This window comes from Marmota monax, unplaced genomic scaffold (genome assembly GCF_021218885.2).
Source record: "Marmota monax isolate L192 unplaced genomic scaffold, Marmota_monax_Labrador192_F-V1.1 WCK01_AAM20220418_F8-fsc00097, whole genome shotgun sequence".
NCBI lineage: Eukaryota > Metazoa > Chordata > Mammalia > Rodentia > Sciuridae > Marmota > Marmota monax.
In genome coordinates, this window is record NW_026694162.1 from 5,369,684 (window position 1) to 5,391,469 (window position 21,786).

The window sequence follows — 21,786 nt, forward strand, 5'->3', positions numbered from 1 at the left end:
TATCCCTGGATTGCACCACTAGCAGAGATGAGCCTAAAGGGTGTTATTCTCAACTATTGAAATGAGGGTGTTGCTTGTTTTTATTAAACATCTTTGCATATAGGTAATTTCGCCAGTTTTTGTGGTTAACACAAGTATTTATAGGGATTTTAAATTTGCTTCCTCAACATGCTAGGAGAGCTAAGATCTTAAGAAGCTCAGAGTGTGTTTTAAATACCAGAAGAAATGCAGGAAAAGCAAAATTTCATCATATCTAATCTCAATCTTTTTTTCCTTTTAAACTGAAAGCCTATAGTTGCAGGAAAAAAAAAAATCTAGACTTTCAATGGTATTGACCTCCAGAAATTCATGGCAGACAAGATGCTGCAGTAGTCGGCTTTCTGGCTTTCCTGCCCTGGATGTGGTACCAATCCAAAATTCAGTTTAGGCCAGGAGGTGGGAAAACCCTGGATGCAATTACCTATAATTATGGAAAAAATCAGTAGCATGGTGTTTGAGATTATTTCCCATTTTGTTCAGCTGAAATTGTGTGGGGCGTTTCTGTTCAGTAGAGAGAAGAAAATAAGACCTAACTTGAAAGTTGTGCTAGAAGAAGCTGCCTTCAGTTGCTCCTGGAGGCTGCTAAGTGAGTTGTCATTGAATAATTGACTTTGACAGCTAAAGCTGGCCTTATGGAAGCTGGAGGGCACCTGGGAAGCTGGAGTTCCCCTGTTTCATACCCCCTCCAGTCTCCTTCCCTGTGTCTGTCCTCATGAGGACTTGAAAAGGGAGCTGGTTTTCCTAACCCTAACCCTAACCCTGGTACCATCAGGCATAATATTCCCGTTTCCTGGAGTTCACTGGAGGTATTTCCAGGCACAAGAGCAGGGTGCCACTGGAGAGCTTTAAGCAAATGATGAGGAGGAGATCAGCCCACAGGGAGCTGGGAGAGGAAGCAGCAGAGAGGAGAAGGTTGTGACTCAATCCCTTGGTGGCTTAAACAGGAATCAGGGAGTTTTTCAGAGGTTTCTGCTTGTTACCTGGGTTACAGTAAATAAATCAGTCACCATTAGTCTGTCTTCTTATCTACAAAATGGCTTTATTATTCAGGATATGCAGTGCTCACAAAACACCAATTTTCCAGTGGCTTAAAATACCAAAGGCTTATTTCTGGATTCTTACTAGGAGCTTATGGTAGCTGTCAGGCGACTTTGTGCTATAGTGTCCTCATCCAGGTTCCCAAGCTGATGGCCTCTACTACCTGGAGTGTCACTAGTAGCTATGACCTGGCAAAGGGAGCATGGTAAATCCTGCAGGATCTCTTAATGGCTTCTCACACACACACACACACACAAAAAATGGTCTATATTTACTCATATCACATTGGTCAAAATAAGTCAAATGAGTTTATTTAGTGTCAGGGGAGGGGAAGTGTAATTCTACCATGTGTGTGGATGGAGGCAGAGTCTTGGTGAAGGTCTTGCTGTCCTGCAGGGTGCTGATGCTTATCGATGTGCACCCCGTGCAGTGCCCCTGGTGAAGCCAAACATTCACAAGAAAATAACTGAAAGGCCCACATTTGCAAAAGTGTGTTGTTCATGGATTTATGAAAAAAAATAGATGAGTCTTTTATCAGTTGTTTTAAAAGCATCTAAACCCATTGAAATATATAGCTTAGAAATTGAGAGACACAACATTCCCAAACATGGGATACAGCAAAAAGCAACATTCAGAAGGAAGTTTATGGCAACTGCACTTAAATAAAGAAAAACCCTACAAAGACCTCAAGTAAACAATCTACCATTGCATCTCAAGAATTAGAGAAGCAAAAATAAACCACAACCAAAATTAGTAGGAGGAGAAAAATAAAGATCAGAGCAGAAATAAGTGAAATAGCAACTAAAAGACAATACAAAAGATGAGTGAACAAAGAGCTGGTTCTTTGAAAACATAAGCAAAATTGACAGATCCTTAGCTAGACTCAGATAAAGAGAAAAGACTCAAGGAAATAAAATCAGAAACAGCTGACACCTCAGAACTACGAAGGATCATTGGAGATGATTATGAACTACTATCTGCCAACAAATTTGAGAACCCAGAAAAAATGAACAAATTCGTGGATATGTACACTTTATCAAGACTGAATCATGAATAGAAAAACATGAGCAGACCAATATTAAATAAAGAGACTGAATGAGTAATAAAAAGTCTCCAATCAAAGAAAAGCCTAGGACTAGATGCGCGTGCGCACACACACCCACACACACACACATACACGACACATACATAATTATCTTCATAGATGCAAAAAATAAAATGGCATTCAGCCTCCTTTCATGAAAATAGAAGGAACAGACCTCAATATAATAGAGACCATTTATAGTAAGCCAACAAATAACATTATGCTGAATGGGGAAAAGCTGAAATCTTTCTAATATCTAGAACAAGAAAAAATGCCATTTTCATTGCTATCATTCAATATAGGACCAAAAATCCTAGCTAGATCAATCAGGAAAGAGAAGGAAATAAAGAACTTTCCAAGCCAGGTGTGGTGGCCTGTGCCTGTAGTCTCAGCACTTGGCAGGTAGAAGTGGGAGAATCACTTGTGCCCAGGAATCAATACCAGCCTAGACATAGGGAGACCTCATCTCAAAAACAAAGAAAAAGAAAAAAAAAGACATACTGATTAGAAAAGAGGAAGTCAACTTGTAACTATTCAGAGATGACATATACAGAAAAATCCCAAAAATTTCTAACACAAAACCTATTAGAACAGTAAATGAATTAAGTAAAGTTGCAGTATACAAAATCAACATATACAGATCAGTAGCATTGTAAACACTAATAGCAAATTACCTGAACTAGAAATCAAGAAAGCAATCCCAATTATAATACTCGAAACATTAAATTCCTAGGAACAAATTTAACCAAAGAGGTAAAAGATCTCTGCAATGAAAACTGTAAAGCACTAATGAAAGAAATTGAAAAAGACACATAAAAATGGAAAGACGCCCCTGTTCATATATTTAAAGAATCAATAGTTTCAAAATACCCATAGTACCCAAAGTGATCTACATATTCAGTGTAATTCACCAATCTCATTCTTCACAGAACTAGAATAACAATCATAAAAGTTATATAGAATTACAAAATTCCTTAAATAGCCAAAGCAATGTTGAATGGAAAGAATAAAAGTGAGATATTATACTACCTTGCTTCCAAACATACTAGAAAGCTATGGTAGTCAAAACAGCATGGTGTTTGTTGTCCTAAGAACAGACATACAGACCAGTGGTATAGAATAGGGAGCTTAGAAATAAGCCCATGCATCTCCAGCCAACTGATTTTTGACAGAGATGCTAAGAGCATATCTTGGAGCAAGGACAGCCTTTTCCATAAATGTTGGTTATATATAAGAGGCTGGGGAGAGGAGAAAGGGGAGAAGAGAAGGCTGAGCAGTGGATCCTAGGAGCAAGAGGTTCTGGTGTGTCATTGCACAGTAAGATGACAATAGAGAACAGCCATATACTAATCATTTAAAAAAAAAATAGAAGAAAGATGCTGGGTGTAGTAGTGCATGCCTGTAACCCCAACTACTCAGGAGGCTGAGGCAGGAAGATCACAAGTTTAAGACCTGCCTGGACAATTTAGTGAGATACCATCTCAAAAAAATAAAAAGGGCATGTAGCACAATGGTAGAGCATTCAGGGGTTCAATTCCCAGTACTGGGGGAAAAAAAAACTAGAAGAAAGGATTCTGAATGTTTCCACCATAAAGAAATGATAGATGTTTGAGGAGATATCAACTTTTTGAAATTTAAATGTCATAAAAATAAACCCTCCCTTTTCCCGTTTAGTTTGTGTTGTCCTATTACCTTTCTGAATGAGGCTTTGCTGAAGCACACGCTACAGGTGACTGTTACGGAGGTACAGCCTTGAGCTTGGCCTACCCTGTGTCCTTGTGAGATCATACACCATCCCAGGTTGAAAAATACCCTCCCAGGGCGTGGAAACTCGGGGTGGTAGGAGGCGCTGGATGAATAAGGATACTAGAGTGTGGAAAGACCAGTGCTTGCTCGTGTGGGGTGTCTCCAGGGCAGGAGAGGCTGTGACTGCACAGAATGGCTTTGTATGTCCCTGGTGCCACCCCCTTGTCTGCGCCTCTTCCTGCACTACACTGCCCTGTTCCCAGGCTCAACTCACATGCAGTCTGATGGGCTGTTTAACAAGGGTGTTTTGTTGGGTCCTTGGGCTCCTGCAGGTGTCGGCTTGTTTCCTCCTACACAGTTGCCCTTGTGGGAGTTGCTCGGCTTTTCCCTGCACCACAGCTCGGAGATGCTTCAGGGATTTTCACTAAGCTTTGAGACCAGTGCTTCAATATTATTGGCTGAATTCAGTTGAGGGTCAGCAAGAGGAGTTTGATTTGTACACATGAAGCTTCAACAGTGTCTTCTCAGCCACTCCTACGTCTAGGGATGGGAGTTTATTCTGACAATGGTTTTCCAGGACTGTCTTTTCATTGAGAAAGGAATGCCAATCTACCATCAGCTCTCCTCCCCTCCCCACATTTTTTTGTTCTCTGTGAGTCTCCATTTCAGTATCCTGCACAGCACTTACCACAATCTCTTAGATATTTTGGGAAATCAAGAAATACATGATTTTTGCCAAGGAAGTATTATAGAGACGTTTTGCCATTTTGAAAAAGCATACTTATTGAAAAATGAAGAATATAAGCCAGACTTCTTTGCCCTTAACCAAAATAAATTTTTCCTCAATATATTCTTATTACTACTCCCAAATGAACCCTTGAGATCCAAATACACATTGTGAATCTTTTCTTTTAGCTACAAGTGCTTCTCCGTCTGCCTGAATCATCAGGCTTCCTGTGCTCTCTTGTTCCTACATGTACCTTCCAGGCAGACTTTACAGTTAAAGGCAGGCACAAAGGTGGTGCAATACCAGATAGCATACTCTCATTCTTCATCTGTTGGCTCTGCAGCACCCCCCCCCTCCAATGTCCTTTTGGGCATCCCCCAGCAGTCCAGAGGGATGCCCATGGTGCTGGTGGCTATAAGTTCATCATGTGTTCTTTTTTTATATTAACACTTGCATGTCTTCATTGTTAATTGGATTTTGTAGTTTCTTGCAGGCCTAGGAGGTGGTAGTGGCCACTTGACCAGTAAAGAGAATAAAGAAGGAAGAATAAATGGGGCATTAAGGGAGCATGGGAGCTCATTAAGTTTTGAGAGAGGAAGCATTTCACAGAGAGCTCTAGCCACAGAGAACTGAGTACAGAAGACCAGTAACAGTGTAGAAAGTGTCATAACATAGACAAAATCCACGTCAGGGAATGGACACTATCCTGTAATCATTTCAAGGTCCAGGGGGCTGGGGCTGGGGTGCAGCGGTAGCGCACCCCACATATTCTGTGTGGGGCCCTTGGTTCAATTCTCAGCACTGCATATAAATAAATAAAATAAAGGTCTATCAACAATTAAAAAAAATTTAAAAACTAAAAAAAAAATCTGGAACTGGTGACCCCCATGAGAGGGTCCACTATTTACATCTGTGTATAGAATATACACACAGTTGGAGAATGAGAAAAAAAGAATAAAAACAAGAGCTTAGATAGATACTCTGTGGCAACTAAAAGAACAATGTTCTGTTGTTGGTATGTTCCAAGGAAATACAGAAGATTTTTTTAAATTTATTGACATAAACCGACTTTGAGATACTGTCACTTTGTGGACTTTTATTTCTTTTAATGTTTGATGGATCACAGATGAAAAAGGTCTAAGTGCACAGGGAGAGTATCTGTAGCTAGATATTCTGTTAAGAAAGCTTCCATGTAGATGTACCTTTTTTGAGGGGCAGGTGTCCTGGGGATTGAACCCAGGGCTCGGTCTTGCCAAGAGTGCACTGTATTCTGAGCTGAACTCCTAGTCCCATGAAAGTGGTCTATACTCTATTGTCATCCTTACCTCTGGTCCCACTTAATTTGCTGTGAACATAACTTTGAGTGAAGGTTATTTGATGATTTAGGCTGTCACTAAAAACAGTCATTCACATCAGCATTTTTTTAAGCAACTACTCCACGAAAGTCTACGATACAACATTTAATAATTCATTCCCTCTGACCTCGCCTCTGGAGCTCTCAGTAAACCCCCGGGAAGTTACAAGAATACCAGTCAAGTTCATGGGTTTGGTCCCTGCTGTGATTTATACCAATATGTTTGTCAGATGTCTTTCTTGAGTTCTTGTGGTTTTGTATTGAGTGAGGCTGAGAATAGTGTTCTTGTCTTTGCCCTGGGTTATACCCTTGTAAACTTAGCAGATTTAGGGAGGTAGGAGGACATCAGAGGTGATGGGTAAGCTGTCTTACCTTCCCCTGCCTGCCACACGGCTTAAAATGCAAAGCTGGCAAGCACATATGGCTCTTGGCATTAGGAAAGCCTGGTTGTAAAATGAAATTAAAATTCCTTTATTGGACAGGAAATTAATCAGGGATGAGTGTAGTAGTCAGGCATACAAACTGGACCACTTGCTCTAGCACTGAGGAGCATTTTATTGTGAAAGAGATTAACTGCACAGTGAGGGGTGCATGTTGAGGAGGGTAGAGAAAAATGAAAGAGGTGAGCAGGTTCCTTAGGATTTCAACTCCACCTGCAAAAATGTGTTCCTAGCATCTGCTGCCTTAGTCCATCAAACACTGAGCAAGGGAAGCACCTCAGCCTCTATTTGCCATTTTTTTTTCGACAAAGCAGCCTTCATGACAGTGAGATAGAATGGAATTTATTCATTCTGTTACACTTCTAGATGTCCCACAGTGAGCCAGGCCATATGCCAGGGGCTAGGACTAAATGACAAAAACACATAGTCCCTGCCTTTTGAGAATTTATAGTCTAGAAGGAAAGGATATTGGAAAGCATGAAATTCACAGGTAATCCAGCCAGATAAGACACTGTGTCATACCACTTAGGGTTATTTGGTTGAAATTTAGCTAAAACATATCCTGACCAACTTGAGCAAAAAAGGGTTGAGTTGGTAAAAGTGAAACTGAACAGAAATAAAGTAATATGTGGGAACTCAGAGACAGTCTTTACAGGCTGTTGATAAATCCATTCTTTGCAATCTGAGGTCCATTTGCTCAAGATTTAAATTTCCAGAGAAGATATCTGAAGGATCCAGCTTGGGCCACTTGCTGAGAGACTGTTTTCCAAAGAGTGCTAGAAAGACAAAGCTTCAGGTGTCCTCTTGGGGCCTTGTAAAAATTTAGCTGTTGATACATCTCCTGGGTTGCTGGCCAGTGAGCAGGCGTGTGTTTTATTTGGAGCACACTCAATGTTGAAGCTCTGGTGGTTGGAGGCCACAGAATATAGACTCATTTGCCAAAAGGTGTGTCATCTCATCGACATTTCTCTCCTGTTCTTGGTCCTAGTGTGAGCAGTCGCACCTCATGAGAGAGCATGAGGATGTCCAGGAGCGAACGACGCTTCGGTATGAGGAACGCATCACAGAACTCCACAGCATCATCGCTGAGCTCAATAAGAAGATAGACCGCTTGCAAGGCACCACCATCAGGTACTGGGCTCCAAGCTTTGCTTTCTCTGCCCTCCTCTGTACTGTTACTTGGGTGTGGGAGCTGAAGGAACCCCTGTGAATTACAGTTAATGATGCTTTCTTTGTAACTAAGACTTTCCCAGTTTATAAAACACCTTCTCTTTGTTTTGTTAACCAAGAGCTTTTCTCTCCATTATTCTTTTCTGATTCTTATTCTCAAAGTAATCCTGGAAGGTAGACTGGGTGGGTGATGTGAGCCTCAGTTTATTGATAAGGGTGCAGAGTCGGAAAGTCAGTGAAATGCTTTATTAATGAGTCCTAAGCCTGCTGTGTCTTAGAGACACGCTGGTGTCCCCACAACCTCTCCAGGTCTTTTAGTCTCCAGACGTGTACACTATGTGCTTCCCCCAGAGATTTTTAGAGATTCATGAAGCCACAATCATGGCTTATACCTAAGCATTATATAGGCTTCCAGATAATCTATTAATATTTTGAGCTTATCCCAGGTTGTTAATCAGCATTGACTTATCCTCTTATCAGACTCCTTTATCCATCATTTTAACTGCTTATAAAACTGGGCCTTAAAAAAAAAAATCACTGCTTTGCAGTTATACTTAGCAGAGAGTAGAGGTGAAGTCAGAACCCAGAATATCTCTGCCTTTAATTTTCTTTCCAAAAAGTGATTCATATCTTATCCACCCATTGGCTTCTAAGTCTCCACTACACAGTGCTTTCGTTGGTTATGTTTGCTCTTTTATTCAGGGGACTTGCTGAATGACTTAACTGAGCCAAGGATGAGAACTCTTTATCTTCCTGGAGGTGCTCAGGGAACAGCCCTGAGGAAAGCAGCTACTTTTCTGGAGAAAGGTGCTGTGTTCACTGAATGCTTATACAAACCATAATGAAAATCTTAGAGGCGGCTGCTCTAAATTCTCCCTCTAGAAGTCCTGGGTCAGGAGAAACTTTGGGGGCATTTTGTTCCAACTTGGAGAGTCCCAGTAATGACGGGGCTTCTTAATGAGGGTACTGAGGGGCATCTGTTTTCTGGGCAAAAATTGTGGAAAAAATTTGCACTGAGCTGGAGCCACACAATAAATTTCATATTCTAATTTAGAACTTCAAGGCTTTTAAATTGTATCCTGGTCTTAAGAGTGATTGTAGGTTTGAAATACATGAGCAGAGAAGAATTTTCAACCCAAAGAAATGATTATAGCAGTTTTAAAGGAGCCTAACAGAGGACATGGGCAAATTTGTAATTTCCATGAAAACATGTTGCACTTTTAAACACTTGAGAAGGTGAAAGCAAATGGGCTCAGTGAGTTGTGAAAAAAAATGCATCACACATCACCTGGAAAACTCAATTTCAAGTTGTGTAAAATTGAATATAATAGCCAAACTGCTGCCATTAAAATACAGTGAGCTGCTTGACCGTAAATATTTATTGATGCCTCTGATTTAAAGGAAGATTGCACCTATGCAGATATCACATTAAATTCTGCCAGTTTTCATTATGTAAATGAGCTGGTCTCTCCTTGAGGGGACTCCCTGCAAGGCTGTAAGAGTCATAGGAATGTGGGTCAGTGATACAAGGCACTTCCTGGCCTCTAAGCTCCAGAGGTTGGTCATCTCCTCAGCCTTCAGCACCCCAGTGAATTTGTTTGTCCTCATCTCCTGATAGGCTGGGATAGCCCCAGTGCAGCAGGAACCAGGCAAATTGGGTGAATGCTAATTCCCCTCGAATATCCAAATGTCCAGACAACTCATTTCCAAACTGCCCAGGTCCTTGTGTGGAGACTTCCTTGTCACTTCAATCTGGTCTTGATTTATGAAGGCAAATTGGTCTGCTCAGGTTACTGTGACCAAATTCCTTTGACTGGGTGGCTTATACCACAGAACTCACATTTCTCACAGTTCTGGAGGCTGAAAAGTCCAAGTTCAAGTTGTGAGTTAATTTGATTACCCAGTCAGGGCTCTTTCTGATGTGAGGATTGCCTCCTTCTCATTTTATGCTAACATGGCAAAGGAGGGAAAATGGGATTTCATATTCATGGCCTCATCTTCAGATACCATCATGTTGGGACTAGGTCTTCAACGTATGTATTTGGGGATACAAAGTTCAATCCAAAGCCAAAAATCAGGTACCAAATGATATTATGGCCTGAATCTATCCCATAGAGGACCTAGTTACAGCACCATCTGAAATGGAACCTTTTTCAACGCTCTGGAGTTGTGATAGGTGCTCCTAACTAGCAATAGTTTATGGTCTTGACTTTTTGTATCCAAGGACCAAGAGGGGAAATAGAAGTAGCTCTTCTCAGCCAATCCTAAAAAAAACAAATGCCAAATGTTTTCTCTAATATAAGGAGGCTGATTCATAATGGGGTAGGGAGGGGGAACATGGGGTGAATAGATGAATTCTAAATAGGGAAGAGGGAAGGGAGGGAAAGGGAAGAGGCAGGGGATTAGCAAGGATGGTGGAATATGATGGACATCATTATCCAAACTACATGTATGAAGACATGAATTGGGTGTCAACCTACTTTATATACAGAGATATGAAAAATTGTGAGATATATATATATATATATATATATATATATATAAAATAAGATATATATATATAAAATAAGATATATATATAAAATAAGATATATATATATAAAATAAGATATATATATATATATATATAAAATAAGATATATATATATATATAAAATAAGATATATATATATATAAAATAAGATATATATATATATATCTTATTTTATATATAAGAATTGTAATGCAAAAAAGAAAAACAAGTACATGTATAAAGACATGAATTGGCGTGAACATACTTTATACAAAGATATGAAAAATTGTGCTCTATGTGTATAATAAGAATTGTAATACATTCCGCTGTTGGGTATTTAAAAAAATAAAATCAATTAAAAAAAAAGTAAACACACACACCAAAAAAAAACTAAAAAAAAAGAAGTAGCTCTTCTCATTCATATACGTAAAAACTCACTTTGAAAAAGTTATTGCTGCTCATTCTTGCACCTTTGAGTTCTGCTAGTTTACAAACCTCCATTCCCAAGGGAGCAATGTCTCCAACAGAGAGTATGATAATGGTTCCCTGGAACGCCACCTGCTCCTTTGAAGTATCTCCTGCCACTGAACCAACAAGCTGGCTGGGGAAACTATTAAGGGAGAAATTGGGTTATTACTATGCTATAGGGTGGTGAGATCTATATTGGAAATGTGGGATTTTCTAGGAAGCCTCCTAGAAATTGTCTAGTGGCCAAAACTAGTAGATTAGAGCAAGCCAACACAGGGCTAGGCCCTTTGGGAATAAATTTTTGGATTACCTCACCATGTAAAGAACTAATTCTAACGAGTTAAAATGCTGACTAAGCACAAAGGAAATAGGTTTTCCTAGTAGAAGAAAGTGATAAAAACTATAGCCTTATATCCAGTTACAGAAAAGATGGCTAAGCTGTGCACATCTTGCTTCTTCATATGTGTATGCATTTCCTTTTCTCCTCTTAGTACCCACTGTTATTTTACAGAGGGTGAATTTGTACTGGTGAAACTTAAAATTTGATGGTTAGCTTATATGAGATTTAGGTGGGTTTTTCATTGAACTAGAAGAGGCAAGATTACCTAACTGTGGATACAGTAACTGATGGTACTTTGGGTCTCTCATTTTGACGAAAAGCTGAGCCCATTTATCCTGAGTTGAGTGATAGTAAGAGAAAATTGGTGTCATTATGATTGCATATGGGAATTTTAGTGTGGCCTAGAGGGTGTGCATGGTCAGTCACTGAGTATAGACTATGATGGATATCTTCTGGCCCTTCATTCCCATCCCTCTCTCCATTTCTCCAGAATCAAAAGGGTCTAGGGGCCGGGCGCAGTGGTACACACATGTAATCCCAGCAGCTCGGGAGGTGGAGGTAGGAGGATCATGGGTTCAAAGCCAGCCTTAGTAATTTAGCGAGGCGCTGAGAAACTCAGTGAGACCCTGTCTCTAATTAAAAAAAAATAAATAAAAAAATACAAAGTAGTGCTAGGGTATAGCTCAGTGGTTGAGTGACCCTAAATTCAATCCCTGGTACCCCCCCCCCAAAAAAAAATGTCTGGGACCCTGAGACTCCCTTTCCAACTGGGTTGTGGATGCAGTTTTGGTTTACCCATGAGATACACTCACATGGGTCTGGAAGGTAGAAGGGGGAGGTGAGATCTATTCTCCGTCAGCCATGCAGTGTAGGCTGCCATGCAAGGATGGTGTAAGGTCCTTCACTGCGGCCAGACCTAGGAGCAGTTGGGAGGTGTGAAGGTAGCATCGGTTTCCTGATTTCTGAGGGATCCACAGCCGTGATGGCAAATATGACAACTCTGGTGGCCTCCATCCATCTTTCTCTTCTCCAGCCTTCCAACAGTTGTGCAGGCACAGCACTACCTAAAGTCAATGCTTTCTATTGAACTACTTCATGCAGTTTGTTTTCCTAACTGAACCCTGTCTAAAGCATCCTAGACCCTATCTCTTAGACATTAGCCCTTAATTTTCTGTTTGTGTGGCTTTCTAAAAATTTGTATTTGTGAATATTTTAAACAAATCAGATCATGCAATATGCACTGTTTTGTAGTATGTGCTTTTTCACCTACCCATCAGTGACTTTTTAAAAATGTTTCTTTGACTTGGGGAGATAATATAACGAAGGATGGAAAATGAAAAAAAATACACCAGTAAAACTCACTTTGGATCTGAAAAGAAAAACAAAAAAAGACGTCTAAGCAAATTCAATACAAGGTCTTTTCTTTCCCAAGGAGATTATTTTCTTTTCCCATAAGCTATTCTCATAACATCAGCCCTTTACTCCTAGCTCTCTCTACTAGTCCTTGCTCTGGGCTTCATTTCCCCTTGGCTTGCCAGCTTCTTGTGTCTGCCTTCTGACTCCAAGAGTTTCCCTTTACAATGGACTGAATTATGCCCCTCCCCCACCCATCTGTTCATCACCAATGTGACGTCTTCAGAAATGAGCCTCTGGAGGCTATCTAGGGTTAGATGAGCTCATAAGGGTGGAACCCCACCATGGGATATTGTCCTCATAAGAAGAGAGACGGGAAAAGAATTCTAGTGTTTTTTTCCAACCCTCTGTCATGCTACATACTTCCTAAACATTAAATTTTTTCAAAAACTAAAGGCAACAAACAATGACATCTCATTTTTATGCTGTATTTCATTGTTTGAGAATTATGTTAGAATTTTGCTCCTTTCCTCTTTTTGTGTTTAACTTTATTATCTAATACATGCCCCAGCTTGTAGTGTATTTAAATATGTGATAAATTATGCTCACACTAAAAATAAATAAATAAATAAATAAATAAAACAATAAAGAAGAGAGCCAGTGCTTCCTCTCTCCCTGCCCTGTAAGGACACAGAGAGAAGGCCACCGTCTGAAAGTCACAAAGACAACCCTTTCTAGAATCCAACCACACTAAAACCTGGTCTTGTACTTCCCAGCCTCCAGAACTGTGAAAATAAATTTCTGTTTTTAAGCCACTTAGTCAATGCTATTTTGTTTAGATAGCCTAACCACTGATGGTCCCCCACCACTTTTCCCCCTTTTTTTTCTGGTGATAGGGATTGAACCCTGGGCCTCATGCCTCCTAAGCACACGCTCTACCACTGAGCTATCTATCACATACCGCCAACCTCCGTCCACTAACCTTTTTGTCTTTGCCGGGTGGGGGCGGGTTGGGATACGGGGGATTGAATTCAGGGTCACTCGACCACTGAGCCACATCCCCAGCCCTATTTTGAATTTTATTTATAGACAGTGCCTCACTGAGTTGCTTAGTGCCTCGCTTTTGCTGAGGCTATTGGAATGTGTGATCCTCCTGCCTCAGCCTCTTGAACTGCTGGGATTATAAGCATGCGCCACTGCTCCCAACTGTCTATTTATAATCTTACCTGGAACATCTTTTTCTTGTTATTGGTCCCTTTCTATAGCATTTAATCAGAGTCCTCCTTCCCTCCTGATGTACTCTTTAAACCTCTAGGACCCTGCAGTTCCTGGGTCTCCTCTTCTCCCCCTGAGATCCAAGCTCAGCCTCAGCCCTTATCCTGGGCTCACTCTCCTCAGCACCTTTCAAATTGATAGCAGCCCCAAACCACTGTCAGGTATCCTGTATCTCAAACACAGTGTAACCCAAACCTCTTCGTGTCCCAGCAAAACATGTTGTTCTGATTAATTTATGGCCAAGAAAGTCAGTATGATGAAATCAAAATAAAATCCAGGACGATAATTTTTTTTCTCCCTGTTGTCTTATGTGGTATACATAAACCTTTGTTCAGTATTTTCAAGTTCTTGTATACAGATCCTGTATCAGAACTGGTTGAGACAAGGATGGGTTATTATGTTCGTGGAAGAGGGTGTCAAAATCCCATTTGTTCAGTAATTCACCAGACAACTCCAGATGAGTCTGACCTCCTTCTGTGTTACATGGAAAAAGAAGAGGAGGTAGAACTAAAGGAAAAATCAAGACTTTACTTTTCACTTATTTCCACCATAGATTTTTAAGAGAGAACTAAAAGGAATATATTTTCTACCTATTTCTAAAAAGAAAATATTTATCAAAAGAAGGCCAGCCATTTCAGGGAAAGTCCATCTTAAATTGTAGAAAAACAGTGTTTATTTGTGTGTTTCAACAAATAAACCCCGCTAGGTCAGATAGACTGGGTTCACTAGCCACAGTTGACTGACAGCTGCCAAGGCAAGCGGATGAACATCTGGGTCTTCTTTCCAATTCCTTCCAACCCAGTGACAAGGCATAAATGTGCATTGCAACATAAAGCAGATAGGAGGATTATTAATGATGTTTCGTTAAATGCTGCTGATTCCAGAGTCCTTCAGCTTGAAGTCTGGAAATTTTAAGAATGGTACATTTACTTTTCCCTGTTCTGACTCGATCATTTCACTTCTAGCCGATAAAAAGGAATCTTTTAAAATAAGGAAAAACAACAACAAATCATTTTCCGAGGCCACAACATTAGATTGTTATTTCATGGGTAGCAAATTTAGGATTTAAGCTCTACTACTAACTGGTTGCATCATGCTGTGTAAAGTCGCTTCACTTCTCAAAACTTGGGTTGTCTTATTTGTAAAATGAAGGTATTGATCTTGCCTTAACTGGTCTTTAAGAACCCCTTGCGGTTCGTCAGCTGGAGACTTTTCTGTCTGCCGGTCATCACACAGGCGTGTACACAGTGGAGAGTCCACCTCCTTAGGAGAATTTGTTGTGTTTTTCTGTTTAAGCTAGAGGCAAGCATTGATCATTACATGTCTAAATAAAGCAACTTGTAAGCCCTTCCCAAGTGCTTCCAAGTCAATGAAATCATGTACATTTAGAATCCCGTGAGATGATCCTTCAAGTTCCAGAAAGAAACACTCGGGAACGTTGTAATTCCATCATTATGAAACGTTCACTATGGAGTATAATTATCAACATTTCTCAGTTTATTTATGCTTCTGTTATTGTCTCTTAAAATCACCACTTTTTGGACTTTTTCACTTTTTCTCTTTTTCATCACTAGAGCTAGCAGTGAGTATTTGGTGGGGAGGGGGGAAGGCATCCCTCCAAACCCCTGCCCAGAAATAAGTTATCCCTTGATGTGTATACAGCAAAAGGAAGGGAGCTGTAAAGTCATTTGAGGGGATTATCTTTTTTAATTGGTGCATTATAATTATACATAATAGTGGGATCATTATGCCATATTCATATGTGCATATGACATAATTGGAACAATTTACCAAAGTACCTTCACTGGTAAGTGGCTCAAGGTTGTGCAGAAAATCCCTTGAATGCATAACTCAGGATTTTGTCTTTGTACCATGAGTTTTGTACCAGCAGAGGTTTTTTTTTTTTTTTTTTTTTTTTTTTTTTGATCTATTCCTTTGCTCTTCGTGGACCATTTTTCTTGAATGGTAGAGAAAACCCCCATCTCCAGTCTGGTACACCTACCATATAATCACAAATGTCAATTTACAAAGAGCCCTGAGAGAACTCGTTTTTGTCGTTTCCTTGTCCCAAATTCCAGCCTCCTTTCAAGGTATGCTGATAGGTGATGATAGAGATGTGCAACTCCATGATGTTTTGCCAAAGTGGTGTGAGAAACAACAGGGCTGCCCACATCTTCTTATATTTAGGCACAGTTTAATCTATTTTGTACCTCATTCTTTGTACCACAAAACCTTCTCTGATCTTCTTGTAAGGTGGCTTTCCACCTCTTAATTATGATTTACTTTGTTTGCATGTGCTGTTTTTGTTCCAGAGTATTCATTATGATTATCATAGGAAGTATTCTCACCTGGGATCAGGTATGCCTGAGCTAGCCCTTCCTGTGGAGTCAAAGACACAGAGATTCTGCTCATTCTTTCTTTCTTTTCATTTTATCTGTTTTCACGTGAAACCTTGGCAACATTTACTACTTCCTCTGTATTATTAGACTTTGCACACCATAATTTTATTTCTACCTTCTCACCCTGATCATTTGCTTCCTCCAGTACAATAAATTCACCTTTTGATCAAAATGCCCTGTTGACGAGGTCCTTTCCACCTTAGGCTCCATTTCCATGCTCCATTTGGGTTGCAGCCACACCAAACACCTTGCTCCTCACCAAGCTCTAGTGACTCAACAGCTCCTCTGAGCCTTTGCATGTGTTCTTCTGCTCTCATGACCTGCTTAAAATGAATTTGCCTCAAGACTCATCTGGAGTGCTGCTGCATCCAGGAAGTCTTCCCTGGCCCCTACCCACTGGCAGCCCCACATGCTCCTCCTGTGTCCACCCACAGCAGCCCTCTTAGGTTAAGAATTGATTGCAAGCGTATTTGTTTTCTTCTTCCTTTCGTATCCTATTTTCAGTGCTCAAATACATTGAATGGATATCTTTAGTTTGCATTTCATGTCACTAAAATTTGCCAGCCTGCAATGGCTTCACCAGTGTATTATTATTCTCCTTCTGACCACATTCTGACCTCAGAGGGGATGGTGCTAGGATGACGGCTTCCTTCCTCCACCCCTTCCCTATTTGCTGTTTTGTAAAGTTCATCCTAATAATCCCTAGAAGTAATTTAGCACAAAGCAAGAGATTTGGCAGGAAGTGTATGTTTTGGAATCTGCCAAGCCAGGAGGGTTTAAGGTGTCTATTAAAGAGTTTTGCAAATGCCATTTATACCCGAGGAACAGCAGCACCATTTATCACTCACTTTCTTGGCTATAAAACAGTCTCAGCCAAGCTGAGGCTGATTACATTGGTCATGCAATAAAAGGAATTTATTCATCATACACAATCTCCTGTTAACTAAATTAGAATCTTAAGTGGCGACTGAAAGGAGAGCTGACATATCAGTGCACAAACAGTTGTCCTCTAGACCAAAAAGGTGACTCTGAAGAGTACTTTTTAATTGTTTTCTTTCCTAAATCTAATTATTGTTGACTTCTGAAGATGTCTAATAATGAACTCGCTCATATATCATTAACCTTTATCTTTTGCCTTCACTATTCCCATTCACATTCATATTTGGCATGGCTAGGGGCTTTACATCTGCTTAAATTCTTCCTAGTTTTCTGAATGGCTTTTATTTAAATACTTTATAAAGCAGGGACTCTTTGATATGCACCCAAATCTATTTCCTGGAAGAATGTTGATTTCTTTTCTTTCTTTCTTTTTTTTTGGGGGGTACTGAGGATTAAACCCAGGGTGCTTAACCACTGAGCCATATTCTTGGCCCTTTTTAATATTATATTTAGAGACAGGGGCTCACTGAGTTGCTAAGTGCCTCACTAAGTTGCCGAGGCTAGCTTTGAACTCACAATCCTCCTGCCTCAGCCTCCCAAGCTTCTGGGATTACCGGCATGTACCACTATGTCCAGCAAGAATATTGATATCTTGAGAGAATCAAGAACTTTGGCAAACTCTTCCCATTTCTCTGACTTGTAAATGTGTCTCCCCAGTTGCCTCTCCCCCAAGCACTGGAGGTGACTGCTCACCATCTTGATCTAGTCCAAACTCAAGATTGTCGATTTTCTACACACCCCTTCCCCATTAGTGGCTACTCAAAAGGAATGGATTTCTTCTCTTCCTAGCTTTCTTCACAGCACCCTTTCCCTGGGACTGAGCAGACACCAGTGAGCTTTCCCCTCCCACACTTCCATCTCGTGATGATGTTCTCTCCCTGTACAGTTGAAAAATAAACACTTCAAAGACAGTCACTTTTGCTTTCTCCAGTGCCCAGTGTGCATGTGGAAATGGTGGTAGTGAAATACAGAGAGGGGCAAAGTGTGTGCTTTCAAATACACACTAAAAGTCTAAGATCTCTCACCTTGCTAATAGTGCAATTCAGAGACCGGAGGTTGAAAGATCTGTGAAGGACTGAAAAGAGGTGGGTGTGCACATGCAAATGAAACAGGGCTGCTTTTCAGCATTGCCTTTCTGTTAGCAAATGCAGTGGAAGAGAAAAGAACACCGCATGGTATTCTTTTGCTCACTGTTTGCATTTTTCTCCTCACCTGTCTTCTTTTCCCATCCCCTAACTCCACCTACCTTCTTTGGGGAAGGAACCTGTGGTCCTTAGATGTGCTCATCTGTACATCTCTCAGAAGGTCTGATTTGCTCTGCATTGATGAACAGATGAGTTCTCAGTCACTCTAACCCCAGCATCTCCCCCACGTCCTTTTCCAAGAAGAAAGCTCCCAGTGGGACCTTCCCAGTGATGGCTGTGCTGCTCTTCATCAGACTCTTAATTTTGCTTACTCTAACATCCATGCTAATAGTTTATTTTTTACCTTGAAATTTGAGAGGGTGAATAAATCTAGTTTCTTTGGGAAATCTTTGAAGAGGGAAGTTTCTAGTGGGCAGATAGACAATTTTGTTCTGAACATGATATGAATGTGAGCACAGAAGCAACATTTCAGCTTCACACACTGACTGACCATAGATATGGCCATCTCTTTGGCCTGAAAGGAATTCTGGTCCCTGTGCACTGGATGAGAGAAATCTTTCCATTTGGCATGTCTTCACCTTGTCCTTAAAAGACATATACTCTAGGGACTTGGCTCACATACTCTGTTGGTGGTGGCTGACTCTCCTTTTTCTCAGGGAGGAAGATGAATACTCGGAACTGCGATCTGAGCTCAGTCAGAGTCAACACGAGGTCAACGAGGACTCTCGAAGCATGGACCAAGACCAGACCTCTGTCTCCATCCCTGAAAACCAGTCCACCATGGTCACTGCTGACATGGGTGAGTCGGCCAGCCCCCACCACCACACCAGAGTTGGGTTTCTGGATGGTGAAAGGAATCTGAGAAACACAGGGCAGCCTGAGTTAAAAATTTAATTCCCCAAGGAGTTTGCTGTGTAGATGAAGAGGTTCAGTCCCTTACTCACTACTTCGTTGGCCAAAATCCAACTGAAGAGCTGAATTAGCCTTCTGCCCTGATAGGATTATGATTCAAGCATATGTCACCTATGTTTGGAAATTCAGGAAACAGGGAATCTATTAAAAAGGCCACTGGAGTGTTTCACATTAAAGTAGTAACTGAACTATGATGGTATGAGTGGAAAGGAGGGACATGGGTGGCAGCACTTTGCAGTGGAAGAAGCCCAGCAGGTCTCAACAACTCTTGGGTAAGAAGGAACAGTTCAAAATGACTTCAGCACATTGATCCTCAGTGACTCAGAGGGTGATCACATTCCTTGGTTAAGGAAGTTAAATTGAGAAATAAGATGAGAAATGGTCACAGTATGTTTGAGAGTGTAGAGCAATGTCCATGTGGAAATATCTGGCACATCGAGTTTTAAACTGCAGGTCATGACCCACTTTTGGGTCCTGAAATTATATGAAAAAGTAAGGTCTCATGGAAATGAAAACAGAGACAGGATTGTTTCATGAAACTTGTGTATTGCATATGTTTGTGTAGTAAGTTGCTAAATGAACTATTCTGAGTTGCAGTCAAAATGTTGTACAATACTGGTCCACTCAGAAATGCCTGCCTGGATTGAAATTGAAGGTAGAGGCTTTGAAGTCAACTGAGCTAAAGTGATCCCATGGTTGACATGATGTGGAGCCAAAAGAGGAAGGCACCCCATGTCTTAGGAAACGCTCATACGGAGGTGGGAGATGGAAGAAGGATCAGGAGAAGAAAAGTATACTGAGTTTCATGGGACTTAAAATTAATTGGGGAGTGAGATTTTATCTAAATAGTATACATTTATGTTTAATTATCAACCTAAACATGTGTGATAATACCCCAAACATTCACACAACATGGTATCATGTGACTGTATCAAAAATCTTGAGTCAGCCCAGGGTTCCAGGCTTTCTCTGCAAAGTGACAGGTAAGCTGAAATGCAGAGGATCAGTAGAAATTAAGCAGGTAAAGGAGGAGATGACATCCCTCCAGGTGGGGTACATTCAAGGAGGGGAAAGACCATTGAGGTAAGGTGGGCTGGGGCACACAGTGTGGATATTGTACACACCATTAGAAAGTCTGGCCTTTTCCCAGAGACCCACCAGAAGGACTGAAAGATTTCAATAGTGGAAGAAGCAGGTGAGATGATAGGATTTATATTTTTGAATCAGTCCCTCTCCAGTACGGAAAAAGAGTCATAGATCTAGGTAAATTAGGGAGGTCAGCTAGGAAACTATTAAAAAAATCTAGTGGGGCAAAATTATTGCTAGGACTAGGGTGGTGGCAGTTGAGATGTAAAAAAGAAAATGGATATGGAGAAGGTGAGAATTTGGCAAGATTTGCTGCAGGAGTAAAATAGGGCAAAGGCAGACGTGTGTGTGTGTGTGTGTGTGTGTGTGTGCGCGCGCGTGCGTGCGTGCGTGCGTGCAGGGGTGTCCCTGAAGGGTTTGGTTTTCACAGTTTGGTGTGGTTGATGGTGGGGCACTCACCACTATGGGGAGTCTAGCAGAGAGAACCAGTTGGTTTTGCAATGAGTTTTGTTTTGTTTTGCTAGTAGAGGAGGGTGGGGGAACAGGTGGAGATCATGTGTTTTGTTGGGCAGGAGTTTAAGGTGTCTTGAGGTATTTGGATGGAGATGCTTCAGAAGGCTGTAGGCACTGAGATAAGAAGTGAAGAGGAAAGTTCTGGACCTCAGGTTGTTTGCAGTTGGTCACTGAAGCAGTAGAAGTGGATGCACAGAGAGTGAGAAGTGAGCCTGATGGAGCCCTGGGGGCCACCAGCTGAGGAACGGACCCATCAGGAGCCAGTGGCAGGGATTTGCCTCGAACCATTTCAGTCTCAGTTTAAATGTGCCTCCTCAGAAGGTCTCGGGAAGCCCCAATCTATGTGACTATGCGGACGTTGTCGCTGCCCCATTTGTTGCCTTCTCATATGACGTTGAAATTTTAAATCATATCGCTATTTGACTCTCCCACTAAATTCTTTTAGGCAGAAATGTGGTTGTTCATCTGTTAGTGTAACTCTGGAGCCAATGAGAGCCTGGCACGTGACATATGTTCAAAGATCCTGTTGGAACCGATAAATGAATGAAGCAGTCAACCAATCCACCAACCAGTCAGCCAAACATGTACGGAGAAAATGAGAAGAGGGGAATCCTAGGGTTGTGAATTGGTGTTGGTCTTAGCAGCAATCCAGGCAGCAGCAAGTGCTTTAAAGACACATTCCCCCATTGTACAACTGGCTCCCACAGGCTCCCTCAAATCTGGAGTGACATCACCAGGGCCTGAAGCTCCTGCCTCTACTGCCCTCCTTGTCTTCCAGCTCTGGCCACACTGGCCTTCTTTCTCACTGTCCCTTCTCCTGCCTGCAGGCTCTGCATTCTCTCCCTGCTCCTTCCAAGAGTCCGTGCATGGCTTTTCCCTCCATCAATCAACTGTCTTCTGCCCAGGTCTCCCTGACTCCTTCAGGTCTGCAGCATCACTCGCTCCAGGCACACCCATCCCTCGCAGCACTTAGTTGTGTTTGCATTTAGTCCCTCATTGTCACGCACATGCTGGTGGGGAGCTTAGCAACCTTGTATGCCAGGCTAACAGTGCCCACACGTAGGGGGCACTGGAGTGAATCCCTGAGTAGGACTGGACACCACCTTGGAGCTCAGAGTTCTTTGGAGAATGTGGTGACAGGTCAGCAGGGAAGACCCACAGTGGGGTCAGGATCACCCAGGAGGCCTGCAGAGAACCTTCATGTAACCTCAGGCAGAACCCTGAGAAGACTTTGTGGAAGTCACAG

General features: G+C 41.4%; 1 protein-coding gene across 6 annotated transcripts in view; it reads left to right on the plus strand.

Moving 5' to 3' along the window:
- Mcc (MCC regulator of WNT signaling pathway) overlaps positions 1-21,786 on the plus strand; it is a 466,079-nt gene that overhangs the window by 351,970 nt on the left and 92,323 nt on the right. For all 6 annotated transcript variants that reach the window (XM_058585985.1, XM_058585986.1, XM_058585987.1 and 3 more), the window contains 2 exons: positions 7,417-7,559; positions 18,686-18,828. In XM_058585985.1, coding sequence (XP_058441968.1) covers positions 7,417-7,559; positions 18,686-18,828 — 286 coding nt within the window. The remainder of the gene's footprint in view (positions 1-7,416; positions 7,560-18,685; positions 18,829-21,786) is intronic.